This window comes from Merops nubicus, unplaced genomic scaffold, assembly GCF_000691845.1.
Source record: "Merops nubicus isolate BGI_N331 unplaced genomic scaffold, ASM69184v1 scaffold2083, whole genome shotgun sequence".
NCBI classification, from domain to species: domain Eukaryota; kingdom Metazoa; phylum Chordata; class Aves; order Coraciiformes; family Meropidae; genus Merops; species Merops nubicus.
Genome location: NW_008596733.1, coordinates 102,103 through 123,786, shown reverse-complemented (window position 1 = coordinate 123,786; position 21,684 = coordinate 102,103). Strand labels below are relative to the sequence as shown.

Below are 21,684 nucleotides of genomic sequence, written 5' to 3'. Positions count from 1 at the left end.
GTCCCTCTTGTAATGGGGGCTCCACATGTATGGCTCTGTTTGCTGCCACATTGTCTCCACCATCTGGGAGAAGGTGTCTGGTGGGAGGGTCTGGGAGGCGTATGAGCATGTGCTTACAGCGGGTGTATCCTTGTGTGCTTGCCCCCTGGTTTAGTTGTGTGTAGCCCCTGTGTGAAATCTGCCCTTGGTGCCCGGCGCAGAGACTCGGGCAGTGGTTCCAGCCACGGCTGAGCACATTGCCCTACCCCTATTTCAGTTCCCCAGGAAAAACCCTTGGGGAGGTTTACCTCTCAGGCTGCTAGCATGTGTTTCTGTCAGTAACAGCGTGTCTCTCTTCTTCCATGGTTCTTGTCCTGTATTTGCCAGAACAAGGAGGCCTTCAATCCTGAGTAGGATTTTTTTTTTTTTTTGTGGAAGATTAAACCTTTGATACTTTGAACAATTTTCTTGCTTTGACTTGATGTGATACTTAGGCGGTTATATAGCCAGCTCTAGTAGGAGACCTTTTTAGGAATGCTGACTGGATCTTGACACTATTTTGTGGCCTTTATAAAAAGCAGCATCAGCTAAGCAGAAGGGTTGATCAGTCCTGTCATGGTCTTTACTCGGAAGTACTGTTGTCTTGGTTCTGCCTGGAAAGGTGGACGAGAACACCAAAAACTGGACAGCATCTGCCACTGAGCATCATAGTTGCTCAGCATGTAGAAGGTGGCTTTCTGAATAGGGCCAGAAGCTTGCACCATGTCAGTCTGGGTCCACAGTCTCTCTTGTAGTGTAGATTAGTGTGGTACTTTGCTGTCCTAGGGGCACAGCTGGTCCTCTGGCAGGCTACCAGGTGCTTGGGGAGAGCATTTCCTCGTGTTGTCAGCATTAACGTGAGCTTAAGGATCCAGGCTAATATCTAACCATAGGCCTGGGACAGACTGTTTGTTTAAGATACTCGTGCAGCATTTTGTTATGGTTCCTGGAGTGTAAGTGACCTCTAAGTAGGAGCTAATAATGTTTTTAAAGGCTCTCAGCCATAAAATAAATGTGTGTTTTGTGGGAAGGCAGAACATAAAGAGCTGCAGTTTTGTCAGGTTTCTAATTTATAGGGAACAATGACATGCAATAACCTAATATATGTCTGTGTGCATTATGTCACTGATCACAAGTAATGGAGTACAAGCAGATGCTTTGAGTTGTGTGTGTAGAAGCTGTTACTGGGCTGAGCTAATGGTGAAGTAGCATTGACTTGCCAGAGGAAAGCTGTTGATGTTATGTTGGTAGCATAAGAAGGTGAATGACGTGCCTGTGATGCTGAGCAGGAGGAGAGAGCCACTGCCTGTGAAGTCTGTACTTCCCCAGGCTGAAAGACTATTTTCCTGGTCCTTTACGTGATAAGATTTGGGAGAGGAAACTTCAACTTGGAGATTAAGATTTTATGCAGATGCATTCATGTCTGATTAAGGGTATCTTCTCCAAATGAAGGCAGTGATAATTGGCTATTTCCAGTAAACTTGATTATATGATTATTTGTATTTGGTAATGCTAAAAGTCCTTGACAAAAAGATAAAGTTTTGCTAGTAGAAATAAAATGAGATAGCTGATTTATTCCCATTGTTAGTGAAGCCTGTACATCATGTACTAGATGTTTGAAAAAACCCACAGCAACAACAGTAATCTTGTTTTTTCTTGGTGTGTCAGGGGAGCAGGAGGATACATAGGAAAAATTTCATACTTGGGCATATGAATTTTCAGGCATGGTCTGTCAAATCTTTTTTTAACTGGAGAACTCAGTAACACTTAAACCGCCTCTCTTTTCTTCCTGAACTGTTTTCTCTTCAGTATTTCTGTGTACGTCTACATTAGATACATGGACTAAGAAGATTGTTTGTTATTTTCAGGAAAATTTGGTGGTAAGGGAGGAACATGGGATGACACCATTACCAAAGCAATCTGGTGCTAATAGTAGACAGAGCATGTGAATGCATTACGTTGGTTGTAATACTTTTCTGTACTCAGGACAGGGTTTGTGGGATCTTGTGGGAAAAAACAAGGACATGCATTAGCAACGAGATCAGTTTGCTAGGAAAGATGCTGAGGACTACTCTGTGTCAATTAAGAGCAATCTGAAATGGCAAATATTTTAAATGCTGGCTGACTCAGCTTGCAGAATGTAGCCAAAAACCAAATGGCAGAATTTCACAAGTGGCTACATCAAAAACATTCTGCCTCTGCTGGTGACATAAACAACATTAATTTCCTGTGTAAAGTATTTTCTCCAAGAGTGAGATAAATTGATCTCAGGTTTTTCTTGAAATCTAAGGAAGCATCATTTCCTCACTGTTCCTGTCTCCTCCAAATTCATTAATCTCTTCCTTTTTTTTTTTCTGGAGGTGTGGATTAAGCTTTTCCTTCAAATATTTTGCATTAGTTTTTCTCTGGCCCGGGAGTGAGTGGAAATGACTTCACCTTTTTTTGGATAGAATAAATCCTCTCAGAGTTTTCTTGAGAATATGCATTGATCTATAGTAAGTAATGCCCTTATGTAAGATGGGGATAATGAAAAGATAGAAGGAAGGATGCAGCCCACCTCCTTTTTGTGAAAATAAGGAGGTTCTCCTTCTCTTCTAGTACAGCAGTGTTCAGACGTCTCTTGATCACCAGGTATATAAGAAAAACATGGAGGAAAGACGTGTACAGCATTCCAAACTGGTAGAAAAATGCAATCACTTAAAATGGAAGGATCCAATGCTTCATCAAGTTAGATATCAAGGGCCTCTGCAAATGTAGTACTAAATGATCCTGCAATCATACGGGCATACACTTGCTTTCCCTTGCAATCTTTCTTACAATAACCTGAAGAATTCCAAACATACTAAACTGATTTACTCCAGAATTCAAATTAATTCAAAATAAATGAGCCTAAATAATAACTTGATATTAACTCATGAATGTTCAACCCAGATGGCTGTGACCTGTCCATTAGCCCAGGAAGTTCAGGAATATGCAAACTCTGTTGCTTATGTCACAAAATGTACTTAATCACCTTGGCTATCTGCTGGAGTTCTGTGGTAGCCTGAGCAGAAGAAGCCTTTTCAAATGTTTGTAGTGGGTTAGCTCCACAGATGAGTAGAGAACACCACGGCACCCTAGACAGAAGGGGCCTGAGTTTCCCTAGCTTCACTGAATGACTGTTTTCTTTCTAGGTCTCAGCCTATGGAGCAGTGCCCAGAAGAACAGGATGAATATGGCTTTTAAGGGTGAAGACCACTTGGATTCCCTTCCGCTACCTGTTCAGCGGTAAGTGCTGTGCTCTGCCATCCAGGCTGCAGGGACTCAGTGCCTCCAAGGCTGCAGCTGAGCTTTCTTTGGCCATCCAAAGATGCTTAAAAAAAGAATTTTTTTAAACTCTGTGGATGTGATGTCCTTACAAGTTGTTGAGAATGGATTTGCAAATCTGTGATGCATTTCCCGAGGTATTTGAAGATTCTCATTTTACATGTATACCTGTAGCCTGTAAATCACAACAGGGAGTGTGTAGTTATCATTTAAATGGCTGAACGTACTGCAGTAGAGATGTGACTGTATTTACTGGGTCAGCTCTCTGTCATGATGGAAATCACTGGAGCTCACTGCACGCTGTGAAGACTGAGAACTGCAAACTTTTTTTAACCTGGTTGACTTCCTTCAGGTGTAGCTATGGTAATGATATGAAACTTACAGTATAATCTCTCCAGTCTGTAGTGCCCTGGTGGTACTGGAGACATTGGTGACTCTACTAATCAATGGGGCTTTAAAATCTGGCTGTTGGTGGATAGTACCAACATGGCATGTAGTGGCTCTGTCTGCGTAGTGTAGATTCACTTCTAGCATAAAATTCTGTGAAAATAAAAGATGAATAATGAAAGCCACCTTCATTCTCACTTTCTCACTGAACTGATCTGCAGTCTTGATATGTGGCTCACTTTTTTTTTTTTTTTTTCTTGGGGGTGGAGGCTTCTGAATGCAGGAACAATAAAATCAGAAATAAAAAGGATGGATATTTCAGTCTTTCTCCTAGTCTTTCTTTAGGTCAGATTGTAATTCTATATTGTAATTAACTGGCTGCTGATTTCCAATCTCAAAACACAGTGCTTGTCTTCACTAGGAACTTGATATTTCTGTACTTTTCCTGATGTGAATCTTCTAGTAGATACTCAATGACATTAGGCTCACAGTCACAGTAAGACCATGTGTTATCTTCTGGAAGAAATACTATGTGGAGGAACATAATTTGGGACCCCAGGTGCCATGGCAACCAGTACTGCTCATTAGTTTCCGGCCAAAACTTGCTTTGGAAACCAGTGAGTCCTAGAAGCCCTGAACAGTAAAGCATGGAGCAGACTAGTACAAAGAGCAGTGAGCTGTCCTGTCTGACATCTTAGTTTAAATTTCTTCCATGGGATGGACCAATCAAACATCACTTCAGATGCACACAGGAGTGAAGAAAGACTAATGACTTTGCTATGAAAATACACAGGCTAACCCATTGGTCAGATAAGGTGCCAGACACACAGGTTAATTGCTTGGCCATATCTAATGTGCTCCAGAAGCTAAATTCTGGATAAAAAAGTCAAATTTTTTAAAGCCAACTACTCTGCCAAGAACTTAGGTTGCAAAATGGGCCAGTGAAGCCTCTTATTGTAGTAGACAACTACCTGCAGATAGAACCAAAGGCAGTAGATCCTATGGATGGCAAGGGCTGAGCCAGGCTGGTGGTGGCAAGTTTTGTTTGCAAATACATAAATGGGGATACTAGCTGCAGATTCTCTGTGCTTGCAACTGGAAATAATGCATGCAGCACTCAAAGCTAGCACCAGTACAGAACTGCAAAGCACTGAATTTTGTAGGCTAGGGGTTCCTGACAGAGGAAACTGCCTGCAGGACATTCTACTGTGTCCAGGGAAGCAGAAATCTGACGTACTGTGTGAACAAACCCATGCTGCCTCACCTCCACTCTGTGCTGTGATGTCACTTGGCACAAATAGGGATCTGGAAAAGTCCCATGAAGCAAGCACTGTGTTCTGGCAAGCTGCTTGGCTCAGCAGGGTAATTCTGTATAGTGAAACTTAAAAATAAATCAATATTCTCTGCCACTCCCAAGTATATATGAAGCTCTTATTTTCTATGGTTATTTTGAAGGAGAATCTTTTTTCTGTCTCAGAGTTATCTTGGAGAAAGCCCATGTAACAAAAGGGGCAGGCTGTAGTTGTCAGTGATCAGACAGGTAAAGGCTCAAACTGAAAACAAGGAAATGTGTTTTACCCTAAGAATTTTACAAAAAGAACACAGTATAGACTAGGTCAATACAGTCCAGGAATTGTAGAAAATGTTTTTCTTTCTTTTTTTTTTTTTTATTTTAAAAACCTCTCATCATAATAGCTTTTCCAAAGAAATGGAATTTATGTGAGGTTAAGTTATTTCTCTGAGTTACAGAAAGAAGGAGTGATGTGAATCTTATGGGTAATTTAAAAGGATTGTCAGGGTTCAAAATAACTAACAAGATTCAAGGATTATTTATTCTTTACTGTTCCTGCAACCAAGCCTATGATGCGTGCCTGTCTCAGAATTCCAGTTCATGCTCCTGCTTTTTGTGAGAGGGATTTGAATGGCCTGAAAGGTGTGCGCTGTCTGCTGTCACAGTGAACACAAATCCAAGCAAAGTTAGTCCTGTGTAACACCACAACCACGACCTGCTTCATGATTAGGGTCATAATCTTTCAGAATTAAAAGCAGACACATTTCCAAGCAGGCTTATCTGTCTCCATACAAAAAGTGTACCATACACAACTGATTTCAAGTGTTTCAGAGCAGCCACTAAGGTCAGCAGTTATCTTGACTGTATAAGGAATTCAGAACCAGGGCCTTAAACTAGGTCTGTGTGCTGCATGAATTGCTTATGCTCTTCTCTCTCCTCAGATTTCATGGGAAATCACTGCTTGTATTGGAAAGTCTCTAGAGTATTGAGTTTCTATACTAGAGGTTTTCTGACCTGCTGTTAGACCTGCTTTCTCTAACTGACATCTAGACTCGTGTGGATGTGGTATTTATACAGGATCCTGAAGAAAAAAAATCATTATAGAAACTTCATTTTCTGTTTCAGTGAGTTAGGAACTTAACACTAGTGATAAGTCTCTTGGGAGAGAAAGCAGGTAGAAATAGATCACTTTTATAAAAAATTGATTGAGTTAGTCTCCAAAACCTGTCAGTAGTTCTATGCAAAGCTCTTTATGGGACTGCAAAAAATAATCTGTTGCTATCAGCAACGGCCAGTTCCCTACAACCCGTGAAATGTGTACGTATTCCTTAGTGGTGCATGTAACTCTGTTGTGCAGTGGAGTATTTAGTACAGCTTTTGAAGAACATCGTGACCCTTTCCTCTCATCTTTCTATTGGCATTGTTTTTCCATCTTTCTGTTGGGTTTTTCACAATGTAAGAGAAGCTGCCTTTCTCTTCTGTCCCTCCCCTCTTGTGTAATGAAAGTCAATTGACTTTTTTTTCCCCCCCTTTATGTTAAAAATTATATTTTTACCCAGGTTTTTTTCATTGTAGTCATGGTTTCTTGTATTTTCCATATTGGACAGTAAACTAAGCTTTACATTTGGAGTACTGAATCTGAAGTTATTATTCTGAAAAAAAAGTTTACTCATAACAAAGTGAAACAGGACACTGGTTTTGCTTCTCGTGTCATATATTCAGTTCAGTGTTGTAATTGAGACATACAGTACAATTAGAGAGATTTAAAAAACAGCAATAAAGAAGGTCTTCCTTCATCTTGTTGAAATTTGGGCTATATATCTTGGATATACTATTGAAGATGAAGTGGAGATGGAGGCAGAGAGGATTTGTCTTCCTGGTATTCAGAAATGTAATAATGCTGAACTGTTTAATACATTGTCTAAACATTCTTACAGCTTCAAAATTTAAAGATAACTGGAGATTATAATTTTAACTTGCATGCAAGTGGAGGACAATGCTGATTATCTAGAGGAGTTTTTTTGTTTGTTTTTTTTACTGCAAGTATGAGGATCAGGAACGTAAGCCTAATAGGTGTCTATATTTTGGTTCTTTTTTACTGGTTTTATTACTATTGCTATGTTGTTTTCTGGGGGAAGTTTGCATCATTGGAACATAGGTGAGAATTTTTATCACTGTTTTAGATGGAGGTGAAGCAGAGAAAGTAGACAAGCCTTTCAAATCTAGGTACTCATGGTTAAGTTCTTTGTAGCATTTCATCTCTCAGAATCACTTCCTTGATTTGATAACCCAAAGCTGGAAAAGTTTGCTATAAGGGACTTGTGTGAAAGAGCCCAAAATAGAATCCAGGTTTCCTGTCTCCTGGTTCTTAACCAAAAGACAGTCCTTCCTCCTTTTGTTATTTTCATCCTTTTTTGTTGAACTGAAGATTTGAGTCCTATGAAAGAACAAGATAAATGAGATCATGCCATGTGTATTTATAGCCTTGCATTGCTCTTCCAAACGTGGTATGTGTCTGCAGGTATTCTGGTACCTTCTCTAGAAGATCTGCTTAGGTGTCCTCTTACATAAATTAAGATTAACATGCCCTCTGTTGTTAAGAATACCAGTGCTAGTGTATCTATCAGCTCTTAAGAAATCCAAATTTCTTCCAGTATGCTTTTTGGGTTTTTTTAGCCTATCTTTGTTTGTCTTAAGTTTTTTATGTCATGTGGTGCTGTTTGTGCATTTCTGCATGGTTGGTAATGTGGTAGATGGACATCTGTTTACTGTGCAAGATACAATGGAAATTACTGAAGGAGATTCATAAAAGGAGTTAAGAAAAAATTCATAGTATAAAAATTTGAGGTCAGCTTTGGCTTGGTTATGAGAAAAAATATTGCTCTGCATTGGTTTCCTTGTCTGACTACATATAAAGACAGATGAAATGGATATTTGGAAATTTATAATGTGTTTGTCCCTTTAGATGCGCAAGAATTTGGGAAGACTTGGGTGGGGATGATAGAGTGAAGATTTACAGTGCAGTGAAGGAAGAGAAGAATTTGTTGATTAGGTTCAAAATCCAAGCACAGTACTGAAGCATTTAAGGAATCCACAGTGAGAGAGAACCCAAAACTTTCTCTCAGCAGGTGGTATGATCTGGAATGATCATCTCATTGCAGCTGCAGGGAATTCTGAATGAATTGCCATCCAGGGGGACCTTCACAGGCTAAGAGAGGTGGGCCCATCCAAACCTCATGAAGCTCAACAAGGCCAAGTGCAAGGTCCTGCACATGGGTCAGGGCAATCCTAAAGGTGGACACAGGCTGAGTGAAGAGTGGGTTGAAAACAGACCCGTGGAGAAGAACTTGAGGGTGCTGCTGGATGAAAAATGAAATATGAGCCAGCAATGTGTGCTACCAGCCCAGGAAGCCAATCACATCCTGGGCTACTTCAAAAGAAGCACGGCCAGCAGGTTGAGGGAGATAGTTCTGTCCCTCTGCTCTCGTGAGACCTCACCTGAAGTATTGTGTCCAGCTCTGGAGTCTTCAGCACAGTAAGACGTGGAACTGTTGGAGTGGGTCCAGAGGAGGGCCACAAAGATGATTGGATGGTGTCAGGAACTTGTGGCTCTTCTAAAGTATTCAGATAAAGATAGGGAAACTCTAGAGAAAGAATGCATGTTATCACCAATACAAGAGTTAGAACTGAAGATTTTCAGAGTTCAAAGTTGTGTGCTTACATGGCTTTATAAATCAGTGCTATATGAATTTTTAAAAACCATTCAAGAATGGAATGCTTGCTGGGGAATCAATTTTTTTTTTGTAAAACATCTTTTTTTGCAGGAATCTATAGGAGTAGAGTACTACAGAAGAAAGGAAAGTGGCCTGCCAAGAATTCAATAATGTTACCTTCTGGTGACAAGGAATAAATTCAGTTATTGTGTAGCTTGAGACACTAATGATGCCTCATTTAATAACCTTGTATTCTCTTCATTTCACTTCATTACCCTACAAGAATTCAGCAAAGAATTTTCTAGCTTCAGAAAGGGAGCTTACCTTACTATGAAGTATTTCTGATTTTAGTGATTTATATTCCACCTGTAACCAAACTGAAAGCCAGGTTGTTTGTGGGGGTTTTGATGGTGGGTAGTTAAGACAGATTTCTGTATCCATATGGTCCTTCTGGGGCAGATTTTCCAGATATGCCAGTTGACTGGATCTAAAGGATGATGTTAGTAAAAGAGCAGCTATTGATTTGCCATCATTTGGTGGCATTCATGAGGAATGTGAACTCTACAGATTTTAATTTTTTTTCTTTGAATCCCTGTTCCTATATTCAGAATGTTAAAATGTACATCAGCAGTTTAGCTCAGGGGCAGTAAAATTATTTGCATTTCACTTGTACTTACTGCATTTTTGAGTTATGCAAGCTTGCAGAATGCAAGATTTTTCTTAACTGTCTCATTCTGATAGTTTTATCACTGTATCTTTATATTCAGTTGTATAACATGCTGTTGAACCATGTTATAATACAGCATAGCTCTGGGAAGTACAATATTTCATGTTGAACTGTAGAAGTCACAAAAGAATTTTGGCTTTTAACCTGAAGGAAAGTTGAGTTTGTCCATTATAATAATTGTAAAGTTATGGTGACTTTAAGATGTGAACAAATTGGTGAATTTGAACAATTTATTCAACTGGCCTCACTAACCCTTTTTTCATTAAAGTTGATGTTTCATATTTGTGACACTGTTACTTGGAAACTTTTTCTTTAAATGATCAAACAGCATCTTTCATCCTTAAAAGACAGTTAAGTATTTGTCCTGAATCCCTCTTGTCAGGGTCAGCAGCATATTTCAGAGTACGTGGCACACAAGCACTGCAAAGAGGTCAAGCTAGTGCTGATACAGACTTCATCACAGAAGAAATTTGGCTGATTGTTTTCAGAATGTGTATTTTTGAACAGTACTTTTTGTGTACTGAAGAAATAGCGGTTCCCGTGTGCCCCACAGATACCCTGTGTTTTGGACTTGACATCCTTTCCAGAAAGGACCCTCCAATTAATGTCTTTAAAATAACAGTGACAGAACTTGCCTGAATGTTAGTTTACCTTGTCTGCCTGACACAGATGATGCTTTCTGACTGTATCTTCACAACTACTGCATAATTTTGTATTGTGATGTCAAATTAGTGATCCTGCCAACTTTACACACCGTAGCTAGCTCTTCTGGTGTGTTATGGCTTTGACTCCATCCTTTATGCTTCTCTGCAAATTTTCCCCAGTACTAGCCAGATCTTTCCAAAGAATTCATATAATGTTTGTGATTGGTTATGTTTACTTGCATTCAAATCTTCACTATACTTGTTTTTCTGTAGCATATTTCAGAAGAGATGCTGTCAGGTTTACACACCTTCTGCCACTCCTGTTTGGATATCTGTGCTCCATTTTCAGAAGACAGTCTTACTAGGTATTTCTGCGTGTGAGGTTTTGTGTTGCACGTGGGAGACTTCCTGCTTGTGTTTGGATTTAACAACTTGGACAACGCATTGATTGACCCAAACGCTTTGATTTCTTTTAGTCTACCAAATGTTTCTACTGTAATGTGTTACTTGTCTGCTGTTGTGAAATGGGGATATAAAATCCAGCCTTGTGAGGCTGGCACCGAATATGCGACAGACGCAAATCCGGAGACAAACAATAATTGTTTATTTACAGCAACGTTTGCAGGTTCTTTTGGATTGCTGGTGATAAAATTAAAAGCTATAGGTATAACTAAAGGTTTTTTACTAATAACAACATTATACATACACGCACACGCACACGCACACACAACAATAACAGCTTGCCTGTCAGAGACAAGATGCGACAGACGCAAATCGGGAGACAAACAATAATTGTTTATTTACAGCAACATTTGCAGGTTCTTTTGGATTGCTGGTGATAAAATTAAAAGCTATAGGTATAACTAAAGGTTTATTACTAATAACAACAACACTATACATACGTGCACACGCACACACAATAACAGCTTGCCTGTCATAGAGACAAGCCCATCTGTCATATATCAGAAATACAGCAGAACAAGACACAGTAAAGTCATGACAAGAACCAAAGATACTCCCAGGGAAGCACTGAAATGCACCTGAGGAGAAGATGTGAGACACACATGGGGTGGAAAGGTCTGTCTCTCAGCGTGGGCTGAGGTGAATGACCTTACCCACACGGCGTCCCCGGTGGGGGGATGGAGAAGGAGTGAGTGTGTCAGTCCGTCCGGTCGTTGGTATGGTTCCGCGTCAATCCTGTCCCAGTTTTGGGGCTGACATTAGGGTGATATTTATACCCAAATTCGTACATTACATCACCAGGATATACGTGCGGGTGGGGATGACAATGACAATCTTATCACATATGTTAATGCCGCAAATCCGTTGATTTACACCTGCATGAGTGGAGGGATTGGCTCCTTTTGCACTCCTCCAGGCATCCAGATAACACCAGATATTGGTCTAGTGATGGTTGCCACATTAGCCCAGTGCTTGCCACCTCATCTGATGCCAAGTTTCATGCTTCCAGGCATGTAGCTGAATGGTGTATGTGACTTGGACTTTGTCATCAGCTGTGTTCTCTTTACGTTTGCTTTGCAAAGTCTTCTAGTAATGTAGATGGATTCTTGGAAGTTTGGGATTTATTAGCTGTACTATGAGAAGCTCATGGAATTTTTAAATTGTAAAGTAATTGTACCTATACCACCTCCTTAGTTCTTTGTTTTCCCATTTACAATGCAAGGTTAACAGTTATCTGTTTTGCAAAACTAGTGTGAGAACTTGACTTCCTATGCAGTTTTATGCATATCACATAATCTGAATTTAGTATTCTGCTGGCAAGAATAAAGATCCATACTTTCGTTTCTCATTTTAGCAGCTAGGCCATATTGATTGTTTTTCTCATGCTAGTAATATAGCTGGAATTGTTCCTTTTAGCCCTGCAAGGCAATTAAGGATGAAATTGTCTGACTTGAGTATACCCAAAATACCTTCCCTGCATAAAACACAAGTTTTCTTGAGGCAATTAAGGATGAAATTGTCTGACTTTAGTATACCCAAAATACCCTGCATAAAACACAAGTTTTCTTGGAGCTTTCCAGAGGTATTCACCTTCACTGCTAACCAAGTGGGAAAGGAATGAAGGTCCTTAATGGGAACACACCTCTTCTTGCAGCTTGAAAGCAGAGATCAAACTGATAAAGGGATCCTAATGCTCAAGAAAGTAGATTCACTGAATTTGTTGTTGTCTTACTGTGAGAAAAGAGAGTGTTGCCATCTGTCTTCAAAAGGGCAGTAAGGTTTGTTGAAGCTCTAACTGTAATTTGAACTAACTTGTTGTTGTTGTAAAATGTGTTGTATTTCACCATCATTTTCACAGTGGTGTTACCTCACAAGTGAGTTCATTACACTCTCTTTACAACCGTGGCTACAGCAGACCTTGATGATAAATTACCTATACCTTGTTATTTCTCGGCCTCTTTCCCACAATTTGATTTAAAAAAATGTTACTTTATTGGGGATAATTTAATGATTCTACTGTGACTTGTGTTCTCAGATTTTTTTTTTTTTTTAGAAATATGAGTAGCATATTGTGTTAAATACAATATTTGTCACTTCACATTCCCTGGGAATTTCTTCCTTACTTAATTGCCTGGTCTCTCTTAATCTGCTTCACTGCTGCCAGGGGACAGTGGGAGGATCCTGTAATCAGTTGTTCAGTAACCTGTAATGAGCAAATTTAAGAAAGCTAGCAGAACAATGCTGCAACTTTGTAAATGGTTTTTTGCCTTTTTTCCCTTTTTGACAAACAGTATAGTGATCTTAAGAAATATGCTGGTCTGACCTCGTTTCTAGTCTCATTATATTCGCTAGTCTCTGTTAGTGCTTGGAATTCTGAGCTCGTATTAACCCTGAGGGATTTGCAGTGATGGAGTGAAATACATAGAATAGTTCAATATTAAACTGAAATGTGACTGTTAGCAGTGTGGGTTGATTCTTTTTGTTCTTTACACTATTTTAGAGAATATGATGAAGTGTGTGTGCATGTGTATGTTATTTTGTTTAGGGCAATATGCCTGAAGGACTATAGATAGTCCTTTAAAATCACTTTCAAAACACATTCACTTAAATCTAATTACTAAGGGTAAAACTTCGAGTGTGAAATCTGACCTGCTGGCCTGTCTTCAAAGCTTAAAGGGTGACACCTTGACAGTGACCTAGTGAATATTACAAGCAACCAGCCTGCAGCAAAGTCCTTTATTCACAAGTGTATAAGCTGGGTTCTCAATCTTTATAATATCATTGAACTCCTCAGGCTTCCACATTTCAAGTAACAATATTTGTGTGCTAGTATTGTTTAACATTTTCTTACAGTCCAGTGCATCCAGTGGGAAGTCAGGATGGAGAAATGTGACAGAATAATGTGTCTACAAAAACTTTTTTCCCCATTCTTTTGACAGAAACTTCTCTCAATAATGGTTGAGGCATAATTTCTACACCTCATTTAAAAGCAAAAGAAGTTTTCTGAAGGCTGTCAAAAGTTCCTGTGGCACAGTCCTAATGTGGTGGGTAAGGGTTGTGTTTATATTGTGAGAATGAACTGGGAAGTGATTAGATCTGAACACTCTTGGGTTTCTTGGGTAGTCTAACCCCATTTGCTCTTGGCTAAAGTACCAGGAACAATCTGGAAAGAAATCAGTGTGCTGCTGCCAGGGGAAAAACAAGATATTTTTTTCTCCAAGTATTTTTGTTCTGCTCCAGACGACTGGAATTGCACTGAACATGCTCTGTGGTCCAGCTGCTGGGTAAGAGGCTGACCTCAGTAATATTGTAAAAGTACCTTTTTCTCGGTAAAGTGTGAAGGCAGTTCACTGAGTAAACTGCCACACAGCTGCCCTGCAGTAAAGGAGAGGGGTGAGAACAATGATACTTCAAAGTGTGCAGCAGACCCAGCATTGTTCTGCTGTAGTTCCATTTGCAGCAAATGCAAGGTCAGCTACAAGTGTGCACCTTGAGCAATTTTTCCTATTTAAATTGACACCTCAATATCAATTTACACACATCTTCAGTTAGTCCTACAAACAAAACCATTGATTTTGAGTTTTTAATTTAAATGAATGCTGTCACATGAGAAGCTGGGACTTTGCTCATTGTTTGCTCCAGCTCCTTAGTTTGGGTTGCATGAACCAATCCTGAACAGCACCCACAGGGATGGCCTTTAAGCCAGCAGGGTGCCAGCCTTGTAGGACTGAGTGCTGTGTGGCATCCAAGAGTAGGTGTGCCAGGAGACCACGTGTGGAGGAAGTTTGCAGGCACACAGCATCACCAGTACTTTGGGTGTGCTATATGGGCCACGATAACAGAGGTGAAAGCTGCAGCAGACCCACTGTTGTTTTGGCTGCAGTTGGGTCAGAGCTCCACTGCAATGGCATCCACTCTCAGCTTTTGCTCGTGCCAGGCAGGATGAATCAGGCCCCATGTCTTCACGAGGTGAGAAACTGGAGTAATAAAGCTTGGTTACTCTCTTTATAATGGTAGATGAATGGTAGTTCAAGGCCCTTCTGTTATCTTTGTGAACTTTGCAGTTCACAGTCAATCTAAAATTGATACTGCTGCCTGTTTACAAATTAAATTTCCATGTGTGTATTTATGTGCTTGTGGGAGAAACAGGGAATGTCTTTAGATTGTTCTGATGCTCTTTTTCAATTTAGGACAGCGTTTGGCTATCTGCTTTTTAATTTAACAACATAAGGATATGTGTAATATACATTCAGTAATCATTTTATTCATGATGCAATAGCACAGAAAACTTGATTTAAGTTTATTCTTCCAGCATATCTGTGCAGGTTCTCCTATCTCCACAAAGGCTTGAGACTGCATTTGGAAGAAATAAAAAAGGTTCTGTATGTTTCAAAAATTTTCTGCCATTGTCCATCTATCCTCTCTACTTCTATCTTTTGTGGGTATTTTTGGAGTGAGCCACTCTCTTTGAGGGTTATAATTTATTTTTTACATGTAGCTGTCTCTCATGCTGCTTCTGCAGTGTGTCTCAAGGAATGCTTTGACACCACTGCTCTTTCCATTGTACACATGATGCTTTTGACAATGACACCTGAGCTGAGATTTTTCTTGGAATTGCTTACGAAGACAGGCTACAAAGAAAGCCAAAACTGTGGTGGGAGGTCATACCTCCATTTGTATTAGCTTTGTATATACTGGATGTCATGTCTGTCTTTCTCCCTGGACTCAGCATTTCATCTGGACCCCCCACTCAGTCTGTGTTTGTACCTGGACACATGCCCATCCTGTAGAAGTATCCTCACGTGGAGGCCCATATGAAGAAGCATGGAGCCACCTCTACACTGATTACCTGTTTTATACTCTGAAGAAAGACCTTTGGCAAACATGATCACCTAGGCATTAAATAGATCAGGAAAAATAGAACTGATAAGCTGGAACATGCATAATATTTCACAAATGTAATATGGGAATCATACCTGCTTTCTGCAAGTGTATTAACCTTAGCTTTATTTGAACCTATGTATAGCCTCCAATCACTCTTCCACTGGAGTACAGCAGTGCTGCTTCCCAAATTAGGTCCTTAAGCAATTTGGAACTAGAAGTGAGCTTAGTTACATTTTACACCTCAAAGAGCTTTAACAGTGAAACCAGCCCATTACGATCAGAGCTCTGTATACGTCCCTGCAGCTTGTTAGGACAAGTTTTCCTGCTTCAAGGAGATAAATGTGGTATAAGTTAGCTAATTTACTACAGTTACATAGTTCTCAGAATCCTAACATATCTTCTTTTTCTTCTTTTACATTAGGAATAGTCAAACTTTTTGTTAATAGGCAGCAAAGTGCTGCTGATGCTTGCCTTAATGCTATTCTCCAAACTTTTTTGAGTGCTTATGAAGCTGGAATGCCCAAATGCTGTTGCTGTCAGGCACCTATGGAAGGGGTAGGCAAGTGGTACACTGAGCTATATACTGGTGACGAGGCAGTTGAAGGGTATCCTAGCTAATAGCAGTGTGACCCAGAGATTATTTAGCATGGTCTGGAAATTACCTTTTGAAAACCTCTTTTGCAGTGCTCTCAAGAAATATGAAGGTAGACAGTTGCATGAATTTTGTATGCTGGCATAAAATGATTATTTCACAACAGCTAAGATCTGTAAAAAAAAAAAAAAGAATTAAAATTTGCATTTGTTTTTCTCAAAGCTGAAGTTATGCACCAACAAGTACTCAGTACAGTTAGCTGACCAATGGTTCTTCTGTTTAAACATTTGACATTTCAAATATTTTTTTTACTTCTGCACAAAGATAACGTTTCTTGTCTATTCCCTTCAAGTATTTGAAAAAAGCAGATGAATATCTTCCCTTCTTCCAAATAGCTTCTGTTTCCTGAAAGCATCCCTTGAAGTGGGAACTTGAGCCTAAGTTCAGTATAAATATCCTAATATCTTTCTGGATAAACATATATATGTGTTGGTAAGCAAGTAGTTCCAGCAGAATCTGTTGCATGAGTCTAACATTAAACCAGCAAATAGCTACTGGGTGGAGCAGGAATTTAATATGCGTTGAAGTACTTTGTGGTCTGAGTAGGAGATATTTGGCCTGTTATTAACCCACATGTGCTGGTTTTTGTCTAACATGGGTTGCATACATGTGCAGTCTTCATTGTGACTGCAAGTCTGGTACATAAAAGCTGATCTGACAAAAAAAAAGGTGGGAGTGGGTGGAGAAACAAATCAAAAAGGTTCCTCAGACAATGGCCAGTGACTACCAGGTATGATAGGTTATACAGCACTTTGATTACAGGTCTGTAGTCTCATGTATCAAACTACTTTTTTCATATGAAGTATCATGGAATTTGATTTAAACTGTGTTTCTACAAGTGAGTCTATTCATACAACAAGGGCAAAAATAAGGTAATTATTTAACTGGCATATGCCCTGCTATAGTTTTACTCCTGTTATTACCAGCCACTTTTTCCAGGCAGCTGTGAAGTACAGGAAAGACTAACTGCAGTAAAGTTATGCTTGATGGAAAATCCAACCATATATTTAATTGGTCAAAGGTACAGGGAGACAAAGTTGATACTCCCTGAACACAAGAAGAGGACACTGTCACATCCCTCCCCAGGCTCAGTAGGACCAAAGACATTCTACCAGTACTGCTCTTCAAAGCCTCTCTGCCACAGTTTGACCTGAATAGTACAGTCTGGAGTATCTCAAGTCTTCAAAACTTCTGAGTTGAGGCCAGGTGTGAGGTGGTGGAAAAAGGTGGGAAGAGGAACACAAGGACATAAGCCCACAGCTTTTGTTGTCAGTATACACCTGGCAAGACAGGAGATATTTGCTGTTGTTTTCACTGATACAATCACAGGAGTAAGTTTGCATGATGTGGCATTGAGTTTTAAAAAAAAAAACACACCACAAATTACTACTACATAGAGGATTGAATGTAATTTAAAGATGGGAAATCATGGTGAGCTATTAGTGTTTTGCTTGTGCCTTCTATCACACTGTTTCTAGTGCCTGTTTTTTGACTAGCCTTAAATAGGTTCATTGACATTTCTTCTCTGCTGCCCACTGGCAATGGGTTGTCGTCAGCATTTGTGCATAGCAGTGGTAAGAAGCAGGAAAGCAGGGGCACTTTGTGTTTTGCTTTAAGGGTGTGTGTTTTTAATGCCTGGTGTTTTTTTTGTAACCAAGGTCAGAGGTACCACTCAGTACCTTTTGAAGAGCACATCTATTTAAACTATTGACTCCTGGAACTTATCAAGGAGAAATGCTGCATTTTCCTAGAAAGGGGAATTGTGTAATTGATTTTTCTCTCTTGGTTTCAGAAAGAAGGTTCAGTTTCTTTGCTTTTTATGAATAATCTCCTGTCTAATAATGAGTTTAGTTAAATTAAACTTTCATGGGAGAAGGACACTGGAGAAAGAAACTGTCTCCCTTTAAGTTAAAAGTGGTCCAAAATGCATAGTTTTGATCCTGTTTCACATGTTTTCAGATTTGGCTCTGGATTTGAATGGCATGGTTTGAGTCCTTCCAGAAAGAGGTGCCAGTGAGAGATGGGATCTGAATTGCACAGCCTTTTGCTTGCTGTCTGTGCAAAGTTAGCACTGAGATTCCTGCATGACTTTGTTTTTTTTAATCATCAGTGACAGCTATAGAGAAGTACATTCTGCCTGAGAACTGATAAATTTTGAGAAACTATCAAACATATACTTTGAAAATTTTATAGAATGATAAAAATCCTGTGATAAAGCTACATTGACTTATGTTTGCACTCCAGGGAACAGTAGAACACCGAAATCCCATAAAAAAATGGATCTACTTGTGTTTGCTTGCCTAGACAGAGAAGCCAGTTATCTTATTTTCTGGTTATATGATGGCAGCAGGAAAGGATTGTTAATAAAATGCCTGATAAAGACACAGTGATCTTTACTGCTTCCTCTGAAGACCTTGTTCTTACACTAGGGACCAACAAAGGGAAAGTGAATCTTCAATGAATAAGACACTTAATTTTTGTGAATCAGACATATATTTCCCATTTGTGTGGAGTTCTGTTACCCTACAGTAATTTATAAATAGCAAGTTTCTTTAGCTAAGGCTGCTGACTGTAACAGACTTAATATTATGGAATATTTCCTTGCTTCCATTTCTGATACACCTGTTCATCAAATTTGCTTGCTTCACTGTCAAGTATCGCAAAATACTATAGCAGGATAAAAACCTGGTTCCACCTATCCTTTCATTGTTCTTTAATGTAAAATATTGTACTCACATAAACACCTATTTATTTACATTTGGTGCCAAAGGCTAATTCATTGAACCTGGGATGTATTGTTGCCTGACAATTATTTTCACTACATGTTTTTGCTTCTGCAAGCTGTTTTCCAGGTTCCTTTCATGGCCAATAAGCTTATTAATGCTAAATAAAATATTAAGAAAGAGTAATTGACTTATTTTTGTGCAATAATACCAGAAAAATGCCTTTTTTTTTTTTTTCCTAGAAAATGGCGTTGTTCTGTTTTTAATGCACTGCAGAATGTGGAGCCTGTATACCCTTATGAACCACGGGAAACTCATTTGTGCCAGAGCCACTGACTGCCACAAACCCTGCTCTCACTAAATGAGGAGGAATAAATAGATATGCTGTTTCATCACACTCACTAAGAAAGGGGGGGAAAGAAGAGAGATCTTTTTCTATTTTCTCTTCTTGTCATCTTTTGTAATATTCTCCAAGTCCCTGTAAAAGCCACCCGGTTCTATCTTCCACAGTAGGTAACTCTTTTCACTTGCTCCCTTCTGAAGATGGAGATTGACACCTGTGCAGTAGGGCTCTTGTCAGCAAGATTTGCTCTCTCCCTGTCTCCTTTTTTTTACATCTGAGATTACCAGAGTTGCTGTGAACAGCAGCAAGGTGAAAAGTCCTTGCTAATGAATTATTTCCAAGGAATGAGCACTCTGCAGAACTCCTAACCCAGTCATCTTTACTTTCACTAAGAAACCAGGATGTGGTTTTTTCCTCACCTCATTCAACATTTTGAAGAACTCTCCTGAACTTTTTCACATCTTGGAATCCAGTTGCTTCACATTTTATATTTTAATAAGGCTGTTCTAGCTTAGGCATTCTTCCTGCTTCACTTGTTGTCCCTCATTCAAAAGCAACTTTATTTCAGTAAAAATAACCTCTCATTTCCTTTCTCCTTTTGCTACTTAGCCTTCAGATCTCCCCTCAGGATTGTTTTGAAAAAACTTAGATATTTGCCTTTCTCTACTACATGTGTTACAGCAGCATCTAGAAGCTCCAGTCAAGATCAGAAAGCTGCACACAAGGCTCAGTGTAAAAGCAAGGGAGTGTTACTTCATAGGCTAAGCAGAAGAGAGAGACAGAATCTAGCAGGAGAGAAGGATAACAGATGGTGGCATAACTCTTCAGAATATTAGTAGGAAAGCAAAGACTGGAGCCCAGCTTCTTGAGTTCCTACTCAAAGTCTGTCCACGAGATCACTCAGCTGCTCTGAGTAAATTTATTGTGGCTGGAGAGCCACACAAGCTTTACGCAATTCAGAAAATAAAAGTCTGGCTGTGTACAGCAAAAGGAGTACAAATATCTCCTGCTTCTGCTTGGCTCAGGAGTCTCTCTCTGGCGACTGATCAGTGGATTCGTAAGCAGAAAGAATAAATAGCAGTATCAGCAGAAGCAGGGAAAGGGAAGAGAAATTAGAATTTAAGTGTATTCAGGAGGCAGGAGTGAAACAGTCTTTTCCAATTAGACTAGCACCTTAGACATAATCTGTTATTTGGGAGGGCTGTAGAGTGTGGGGAAGGGAAATGTCATATGCATATGGGTGCATGTACACACACAGTCATTGGTGCTACTGCACCCTAATCTGGAGCATAAGGAAGGATCTGGTGGGGAGGTTAACACAGCAGGTCTGGGTTTCTTAAATAGCCTTCTAAGAGGTGATTTGACTCTCTAGGACTCTAGTCCAGTATATACAGTATGTACTGTATACCATCAGTTCTACTTTTTCCAATGAGAATTTTGTTCAGGAAAGCAATTTAATATGTATGAATGCTACCTGAATTAAATAACTGTGCAGATTAAAAGAGAAGGTGAGAAATGTTTGTGTAACTAGGCAGTAGATAGTAAATGCAGTCATAGTACCCTGACTGAACAAAATTATCAGTGCAGACAGGAACATTAACAATCTAGATTTGACACTATCACATGAATGGAAAGAGAAAGAAACATAGCTCAGAGAGAAGCAAAACACAACTGAATCTACAACAGACAGGAAAATGACTCTAGGCTGTTAAACCTGCTAGCAAAATTTTGTAGCAATTTCAAGCGGAAACTAGGAAAACATAATGCTCATCTCTGATATGGTGACTGACACACCTGAAGGCTCTGCTGCCTTTCAGTGAGATTTGGGCAGACTGGAGAGCTGGGCCAAGAGGAACCTCATGAGGTTCAACAAGAACAAGTGCAGAATCCTGCACCTGGGGAGGAGTAATAAAATGTATCAGTACAGGTTAGGAGGTGATCTGCTAGAGAGCAGCTCTGTGGAGAGGGACCTTGGAGTCCTGGTGGACAACAAGTTGTCCATGGGACAGCAGTGTGCCCTTGTGGCCAGGAGGGCCAATGGGATCCTGGGGTGCATTAAGAAAAGTGTGTCCAGCAGAACAAGGGAGGTCCTGCTCCCCCTCTACTCTGTCCTGGTGAGACCTCACCTGGAGTATTGTGTCCAGTTCTGGGCTCCCCACTTCAAGAGGGACAGAGAGCTACTGGAGAGAGTCCAGTGAAGGGCTACAAGGATGACTGGGGGACTGGAACCTCAGCCTTATGAGGAGAGGCTGAGAGACCTGGGGCTTTTCAGTCTGCAGAAGAGAAGACTTAGGGGGGATCTAATTAATGTGTATAAATATATGAGGGCTGGGTGTTAGGAAGGAAGGGGAAACCTCTTCTCACTTACTCCCTGTAATAGGTCAAGGGGCAATGGTCAAGCTGGAGCACAAGAAGTTCAACCTCAACATGAGGAAGAACTTCTTTACTGTAAGGGTTCCAGAGCACTGGAACAGGCTCCCCAGGGAGGTTGTGGAGGCTCCTATCCCGGAGACCTTTAAGACCCGCCTGGCTGT

The 21,684-nt window shown here is 40.0% G+C and overlaps 1 protein-coding gene across 1 annotated transcript in view; it reads left to right on the top strand.

The window, feature by feature from the left end:
• Positions 1-3,232: 3,232 nt before the first annotated feature.
• Positions 3,233-21,684, top strand: part of INSC (inscuteable homolog (Drosophila)) — an 89,333-nt gene continuing 70,881 nt past the window's right edge. Inside the window, exon 1 of the mRNA XM_008936448.1 lies at positions 3,233-3,285. Within this exon, the coding sequence (XP_008934696.1) occupies positions 3,233-3,285 (53 nt within the window). The remainder of the gene's footprint in view (positions 3,286-21,684) is intronic.